At 47.6% G+C, this 9,081-nt stretch overlaps 1 protein-coding gene across 1 annotated transcript; it reads left to right on the top strand.

The window, feature by feature from the left end:
* Nucleotides 1-8,305: 8,305 nt before the first annotated feature.
* On the top strand, nucleotides 8,306-8,797 carry LOC120393209 (cystatin-B-like). Its single transcript, XM_039517783.1, has one exon. The coding sequence runs from the start codon at nucleotides 8,306-8,308 to the stop codon at nucleotides 8,603-8,605; it is 300 nt and encodes a 99-aa protein (XP_039373717.1). The 3' UTR covers nucleotides 8,606-8,797.
* Nucleotides 8,798-9,081: the final 284 nt, after the last annotated feature.

Raw genomic sequence — 9,081 nt, 5'->3', positions numbered from 1 at the left:
TACAATCCAGCCCATTTCTGCCCCCTCCCCTGAGTGTGCCGTGTCCTCGCTCCTCCCCTCCCACCTCAGCCTCCTTCTTGCATGCCATGTCTGTAACTCTGCAAAGAACTGTTATAATTCCCATCTCTGCCATGCACTCGCCGAGTTACACTGCGATCTCAGAGTGCTGGACGCCAGTGCCCAGGATTCAGGAGCTGTTCTGTCTCTGTGCAGGGATCTGGGTGGCTGGAACAGTCTCACCTGCAGGAATTCACTTGCCGGCTGCTGGCCCTGCCCCTCCAGCTCACTGATGAGCTTGTTGAGATGAGATATTGGCTTGGAAAAGTGGTGGCATTTTCACCTAGTTTCTTCCCAATCTCCCTGTCCAATTCCCCCAGCTGAGCCAGCAGGAATTGCTCTTGGTCCTGGATACACCAGCCCAGAGAGTCAAAATGAGAAACAATTTCCTGCCTGTAAGTTTCTCTTTCCCTGTGATGGCAGCTCACGGACATAAGACTCATGGGTCATTTCATCATCAGCATTGTCCCCTAGCGCTTACATAGCACTTTTCATCTGTAGCGCTCAAGCATTTTACAGTGAAGGTAAGTGACGTTATCCCCATTTCACAGATGGGAAACTGAGGCACGGAGAGGTGACGACCCAAATCTGCAATTGGACTTAGGTGCCTAAAGCCCAGGTTTAGATCCCTGACTCCCAGAATTAGGTGCCACTGAAATCCAGAAAACCTCTGCCTGGCTGCTGACTCAGCACCACATTTCTATGGTAAAATTACCCAAGGTTCCTAAATTTCTGCAAATCACCTGTGAATGGTAGTAAATGGGCAGTTGCCTTATGTTGGTCTGTGTAGTTAGTTACCGATGATGCTTAGGAAATAAGTTCGCCTAAAGACTGAACTGTAAAGAGAAGCCTGGGATTATATAGAGACCCTTGGGACCTGATCCTTTTAATCACAGATCTGCTTGGTGCTTTATCAGGGAAACCTTTAAATCATAAGATTGAGATCTCCAATCCCACCTGGATCACCCTGAATATGGACATTGGACTGTAACCTATGGACTAAGGGTTTGTCTATATTACCAAGTTGTCAACAAAACTTTTGTCTTTCACAGGTGCTTAAAAAAGCCCCCCCATCCCCATCCCCCAAAAGACAAAAGTTTTGCCGCGGCAAGTGGCAGTGTGAATGCCACTCCCACTGAAAAAGCGAACACTGCTTGCAGGTGTGGAAGCATTTTTTCAGCAAAAGTGCCCACAAAATACTGAAGAAAAGCGTTTACATAGACTGAGTTTTAGCAACAAGACTGTGTGTTGACACAGCCCTGTCACTAGAAGCTGCGTGGTGTAGTAAAGCCCTAATTCTGTAAGAACGCTTTCCAACTGCAAAGCTCAACATCTCTACTATGAATCTGATCTCAGAACTGTACTCATCTGTCTGTGTGCTGATCTCTCTTTTAACCTATTTTCTTCTTTAATAAACATTAGTTGAGTTAAGAATTGGCTGTAAGCATGAATTTGGATAAGATCTGAAATATTCATTAACTTGGGAGGTAAAGTGTCTGATCTTTCGGGATTGGTAGTGTTGTGTATTTGGTTGTCATGGGTTTTGTTACTATGGCAACTGAGTTAGACTAATAAGGGATAGCTCAGCCGGTTTCAACTGGCTGAGTGAGCTCTCTGTCTCTGTAAATAAAATGGAGGTTTTGGTTAGCTGTCTGCTCTCTGGCCTCAAGTGATTGCTTCCTACACCGGCTGCCCCAAGGATATAACACTGGCGACGAGGATGGGATTCCGGTGCTGCTCCAGTAACAGAAGGAAGTAGAAGTTAAGGTAAAGAACAAACAAACAAAAAAAGCTGCTTGTTTGCACTGACTGTGAAAGTGAAACTAAAATCATGGCTACTCTGACCAGGCCCCTGGAGCCTTTTGATGAGAATACAGAGCAGTGGCATGTGTATACTGAGCGTTTTGAGCTGTTTGGTATTGCAAATGACATTACAGAAGCGAAGAAGGTGCCAATATTCTTAACTGTTGTAGGGGCTAAAACCTACTCTCTGCTACGCAGCTTACTACACCCTGTTAAGCCTGAGACTAAATCTTACAGTGACATTGTGGAAATCCTGGGGTCTCATTTCTCCCCAAAACCACTGGAATTGCTGAAAGATATAGGTTCCACAAAAGAGACCAAAAGGAAGATGAAACAGTTGTACAATTTGTAGCCATTCTAAAAAAGCTAGCAGAACACTGTGAATTTAAAGAAATGTTAAATGATGCCCTGCGTGACAGGCTAGTGTGTGGCCTGTACAGTGAAGCTATACGGAAGCGTCTACTGACAGAGGCTCAGCTTACCTTACAGAAGGCTGTTGATATTGCTGTCTCCATGGAACTGGCTACAAGGGAGGCACAATACATCGGTGCACCCCCTAGGGTGCAAAAAGTGTCACAAGAACCGACCCACAAAACTGTGCAGAGTCAAGAATGTTACCGCTGTGGTAAGCCAGGACACCAGGCATCAGAATGCTGGTGTAAGGACCTGGTGTGTCGACACTGTGGCAAAAAGGGACACATTGAGTATGCCTGTAAACAAAAGAAAAAGAGGCCTGTGGTCTGGCCGACAAAAGAGGAACCTTGCATACTCTAGAGCAGACCCAGGATGATCAAGGAGACACCTCATCACAAGAGGAAGTGCCACTGCATGTTTTGTCTTTGGCAGCGGGCTCACATGACTACTGGGTAACCCCCTTATTGGAGGGCAAACCTATACGCATGGAACTAGACACCGGTGCAGCTGTCTCGCTGGTTCCTGAGACTGTGTATAAGGAAAAGCTACAGCATCTTCCGCTTAAGGCAACAAAAACTGTTCTGAAGACGTATACAGGTGAAGCTGTGCCCATGTTGGGCACTATTGATGTTAAGGTGGAGCTCAATGGACAGGCGGCTAAATTGCCACTGTTTGTGGTGAGAGGTGACTACCCAGCCTTAATGGGTAGGTCTTGGCTTGGGAAGATTCAGCTGAACTGGGCAGAAGTGCACCGGATGACTAAAGAAGAAACCAGTCTAACCCCTATACTAAGGAAACATGCTGCTGTTTTTGGAGATGATTTGGGAAGTATGAAGGGAATCACTGTGACATTGAACATTAAACCTGGCAGTCCACCAAAATATCTGAAAGCCCGAACTGTGCCATATGCCATCAGGCCAAAAGTTGAAGCAGACCTGGAGCGCCTGGTCACCAATGGAGTCCTAATACCAGTTACCCATAGCTCATGGGCCACTCCTATCATTCCAATAGTGAAGAAAGATGGCTCTCTCCGGATTTGCGGTGATTTTAAAGTCACTGTCAACCCAGTGTTGTGTGCAGAGCAATACCCGCTTCCCCGCATCGATGACCTCTTCGCAGGCCTGGCTGGGGGACAAAAGTTCAGTAAGATTGATCTGAGTCAAGCATATTTACAGATGCACGTTGATGAAAAGTCCCAAGAGCTGTTGACTATTGTGACTCATAAGGGGCTTTATCGATACTGTCGCCTACCCTTCGGAATCACATCGGCTCCCGCCCTGTTCCAGAGGGCTAGGGACCAGATCTTGTGTGGCTTGTCAGGAGTTCAGTGTTATCTGGATGATATCCTGGTCACTGGAAGAAATGAAGAGGATCACTTAAAGAATTTAGAGGCTACCCTACAAAGACTGGAAGAGTATGGCCTACGAGTTCGCAAAGACAAGTGTGAATTCTTCAAGCCCTCTGTTGAATATTTGGGACACATCATCGATTCTGCAGGTCTTCATAAGGCCCCTGCAAAAGTTAAAGCTATTGTGGAGGCTCCCCCACCTCGAAATGTAAGCCAGCTGCGCTCATTTCTAGGACTACTGAACTATTATGGAAAGTTCATCTCACAGTTAGCCACACTGCTAAAACCACTTCATGAGCTCCTTGGGCAGAACAAGGCCTGGAAGTGGACTGAAGCCTGTGATGTTGCATTTAACAAAGCTAAGGATGCATTGTTAAATTCTGAAGTTCTAACACACTTTGATCCATCCTTACCCCTGCAATTGGCCTGCGATGCTTCCCCTTATGGAGTGGGAGCGGTCGTGTCACACATTATGCCTTCGGGAGAAGAAAGACCTATTGCTTTTGCTTCACGCACTCTAAGCAAAGAAATGCACCCCAGTGGGCACCCCTACACCCATGGGACGGGCCTGAAAACTAACTATGCCCAAATCGAACGTGAGGCATTAGGAATTGTTTTTGGAATTAGGAAGCTTCATCAGTACCTGTTTGGGCGAAAGTTTACTCTTCTTACAGACCATCGACCTCTGACATCAATTTTTGGACCCTACACAGGCATTCCCCCATTAGCTGCTAGTCGTATGCAACGTTGGGCATTGATACTTTCTGCACACACATATGAAATCAAATATCGGAAATCCACTCTGCACGGCAATGCAGATGGCCTCTCAAGGTTGCCTTTACCGGTCAAACATCAAGATAGTGCCCAAAAGGAAATCTTCTACTTTGAACAGGTAGAGAATACACCCATCACTGCTACTCAGATAAAGAAGGCAACCCGCGTTGACCCAGTATTATCCCAAGTTATGGACCTGGTGATGCATGGAAAATCTCGACAAACCTCTCCGGTCTCACCCGACCTTATTCCCTACATGTTCAGGCGGACGGAGTTATCGGTCCAATCTGGTTGTTTGTTGTGGGGGAGGTGTGTCATTATTCCACCACCCCTGAGATCACAGATGTTAGAACAGCTACATTCCGGTCACTGTGGAATAGTGCGCATGAAGGAAATTGCACGAAGCTATTTTTGGTGGCCTAGATTGGACGGTGCTATTGAAGAGAAGGCAAAAGCTTGTATGTCATGTCAGGGTGTAAGAAATGCACCCCAGTGGGCACCCCTACACCCATGGGACGGGCCTGAAAACCCATGGCAACGTATTCACGTTGACTTTGCTGGCCCCCTTGAAGGAAGCATGTTCTTGGTGGCAGTAGATGCCCATTCTAAATGGCCAGAAGTCTCTATAATGCAGTCCACTACTGCAGAGAGTACTATCCAAAAACTACGAGGACTCTTTAGTCGTTTTGGTCTGCCAGAACAACTTGTGAGCGACAACGGACCGCAGTTCGTCTCAGGAGTTTCAAAATTTTATGAAGGCAAATGGGATACACCACATCACGTCAGCACCATATCATCCGTCCACCAACGGATTAGCTGAAAGATTTGTGCAGACAATGAAAAACGCTTTGAAATCAGCAAAGGGACAACACTCCATTCAAAAGCGTCTGGATACCTTCTTACTTTCCTATAGAAACACACCTCATGCTACGACCCAGGCTTCCCCAGACTTTCTAATGATGGGACGACAGCTGTGCACTTGCTTTGATCTGCTGAAACCTTCTGAACCCAGACAAACTGTGCAACATCAGCAGCAATATCAAGTCATCAGACGGGCACCCAGAGCAAAAGACCGAACCTTTAGCCCAGGACAGCCAGTTTTGGCTCGGAATTATACTTCCAGAGCTAAATGGGTCCCGGCCACAGTCATCACTCAAACAGGACCTGTTTCCTATACAGTCCGGACTGCAGATAATCTTACCTGGCGGCGACATGTAGATCAGCTGTTGCCAGGTCATGCCAGTCTTCAGGACCCATCTGCAGTTGAGGGGTCTGACTTCACCCTCCTGGTGAGACACCGAATCATGAGTCACCTGTTCCTGACTGTTCTCCTCCATTACTGCCGGCAGCTGAGATACCCCTTTGCCCAGCACGAGCTGATACCACCTCCTCACCTATTCGTGCTGCGGACCCTGAGCCCCTAGTACTTTCGGGTGCAACAACACCAGAAGTTCGCCGTAATCCACCTAGAGACAGAAGGCCTCCTCATCGGCTGGATCTTTAGTTAGGGCGAACCCACGGTTATGGGGCAAAATAATCCCCAGGGTTTAGCCGGGAATGGAGGCAGTCTACCCTCCTTCTCTAGTTTAGTGTGTGTTTTATTTAGGGGATGTTCTTATTAGGGGGGGAGGAATATGTTGTGTATTTGGTTGTCATGGGTTTTGTTACTATGGCAACTGAGTTAGACTATTAAGGGATAGCTCAGCCGGTTTCAACCGGCTGAGTGAGCTCTCTGTCTCTGTAAATAAAATGGAGGTTTTGGTTAGCTGTCTGCTCTCTGGCCTCAAGTGATTGCTTCCTACACCGGCTGCCCCAAGGATATAACAGGTAGAACTTTCTTATATGATGAATAAGATTTTCAGTAATGATCATCATATTTGCCTTGGGTGTCTGGGTGGAGGCCTAAGGCTGGGTTTCTTTAACTTTGTTGTTGGCTTCTGGGTAACCAGTGAGGTACCATAGAGGCGGTTTCATGCTGGCTTGGTAAATCTAAATATTGGAAAAATCCACCAGCTTTGGGGAGTGGCTCCCCCATTTTTACAGTTTGCCAGAATTGAGTAACCTCAGTTGCTCCCTTGTGACCCTGGTCACATCATGTTTTTAAGAAAATGACTTGCATTATTCAGTAAGTAATATAATGTCCTTCATTCTCCTTCCTCCTGTTCAGTTTACATTAAGCCAGAACAGAAATTGCTTTGCACAGAGGAAACAATAAATAGCCTCTCAAAGGGAGGAGCATGTTACTCGCTGTTACTCACAAAGATCTGAGCATTGATAACGTCCCTGTGCAGATTTATTGGTGAGTAACAATGGCACCTACCAGCAGGTGCTGGATTTTTCTTTGCTCCACTCTAGTTAACACCATATTCTCATCTCCCTCTTTCTTCAAACCCCCCAGACAGCTCCAAATTTGATCCTAAGAAGAGAAAGCTGCTTCTGAATTTTCTGTATTTTGGCAGATTTACCTCAGGAACAAAATTTATCAAAGGACATTGGGCACTAGCCAGTCACAGAAACAACCCTGCAATCCACAAAGCTGAGTGAGAGGCCTGGACTCCCTATACAACATCCCTCTGGTCAGCATCTCCCATTGACTGGCTTAGGCAGCTCCCTGCCTAGCACGCTGGCTTTTGTGTCATCCATTCTAAGACATTTACATCTCCCCATAACTCAGGCTTTGTGGCTCACAGTGTCATTCCAGTGACTTTCTAGGCAGCTGCAATTTAGACGTGGTGACATACAGCCTTGTAATACCCGAGTCCCTTCCTGGATCCCGCTCTTTGTCTCCAAATCAAAAGGAGAGAGCAAATCCCCCAGTATGCAGCAGGTTTATGAGGTGAGGGGGCCCTGCCTGCTTTTCCTGAGCCCAGATGGCCCCCAGGACTCCCAAGGGAAGGGGGAGCTAGTGGGGGGCACTGCAGTTAGGTTGGTCATTTTGTGCTACGGGATCTGAACTCTCCTGTGCTTTATCTGGTTAAGAGATTAAGTGAAAGAGCAATAATGTTGGATGTGTGCAAAGAGTCTCTCCATGTGTTAAATGGTCACAATGTGCCCCCCGGAGAGAATTCAGCTGAAACCAGCAGGCTCTCACCTTGGCCTGGAGTTCAGTGAGACGATGCATTCAGGCATGGGGGAGTCTGAAGGGTCAGCTCTGCACTGGGGGTTAGGCAGCGGGTTTCACGCCTCAGATAGGGGGCTAGAGAGCCCCCCAAGAATGTGCCCAGGGACCCCAAGACTGGAGCAGTGGATGGGCTCTGATCCAGTCCCAGAGGCTTGAATTATCTGGGGATCCTGGGGCCCAGTTGCTTGGGTTCCCCTTACTGCAGTCCGGTGGCACCTAACCAGGTCCAGGAGATATATACACACACACACACACACAAAGAGAAATCTTCTCACTGCCCAGCATTCAAACATCCTTAACTCTGACCAGCTGAGTTCTGGTGACTATTTCTACATGTCTGAAATATTAAATTCAGAGACATGAATGGAGACGTCTCCCCCTCAGGGCTGCCACATCCCTTTGCCTTGGGCTGAGGGGGGCTCTTTCCTGTTCCTGGATTAGGGAGAGTCTCTCCCTCCAGTGCTGCCACTTCCTGCTCCCTTTGTCTTCGGGTACAGCGGGTTCTATTAATGGCTCTTCCTGGGCTGGGCAGACACTGTCTCCTGCTCCAGGTCTCCAGGCAGGGCCCGATTACCCATTAGGCTAATGTGGCTTTAGCCTTAGGCCCTCCTATTTTTTAGGCCCTACTGGTCAGGCAGGGGGCCGGGCTGAGTGGGGTGGGGAGTGAGCTTGCTGCGGGAGCCCTGCTGGAGCCAGCAGCAAAGGCAGAGCAGCCCCCTGTGGCTTGGAAGCTGCTCAGCTGGCAGCTGCGCTTTGGCTTGCGGCGGGCTGCAGGTTCCGCCGCCACGATGAGGAGGTGCGGGGGGCTGATGGGCGCCCAGCCGGCCACCCCGGAAGCGCAGCAGGTTGCCGACGAGGTGAAACTTCAGGTGGAAGAAAAAGAAGGGAAGAAATTTGAGGTCTTCACTGCTGTGGAGTTTAAAACTCAGGTGGTTGCTGGAATAAACTACTTCATCAAGGTCCATGTTGGCAATGAGGAGTTCTTGCACTTGCGGGGGTTCAAAAGCCTTCCTCATGAGAACAAACCTCTGAGCCTCTCCAGTTATCAGAGCAGCAAGACTAAGCATGATGAGCTGACTTACTTTTAGTGGCTCTTTGGAAGAGCCTCTCTCAATTTTTTTTTTATAGGCTACAAAGTGATGTTTCCTATACCAATGAATAGAATGAAAGTGCATTTAAAAATCTTGTCTGAAATATCAATTCCTTTTCTAGAGTTCCCTCCCTCCTCAGTATCCCAAAGAAGGGGCCTGGTTCTCCTCTCACTTACACTAGTGTAAAACAGGCGAAGTTCCACTGAAATCAACGGATTTACACTGGCATAAATTCCATGTAAATGACTAGAGACTCATGCCCATATACTCTGTTGTGAGCTAAAGAGAAAAGGGAGTGTAATCAGTATGTAAGCAGAGTCAGGATGAGATCTACCCTGACATCTGGTGGTACATTATGAGGAGTGGGCAAAGGAATTTTAGGAATGTGCATTTGCATTGGTAAACCCACTCCACTTAGCATAACACACAGCAGCATGGGATGGTTATTTTCACACTGTGGAATCCCCAATTTC

Source organism: Mauremys reevesii, unplaced genomic scaffold, assembly GCF_016161935.1.
Source record: "Mauremys reevesii isolate NIE-2019 unplaced genomic scaffold, ASM1616193v1 Contig163, whole genome shotgun sequence".
Classification (NCBI taxonomy): Eukaryota; Metazoa; Chordata; order Testudines; family Geoemydidae; genus Mauremys; species Mauremys reevesii.
This window is presented reverse-complemented; position numbering and strand designations above follow the sequence as displayed.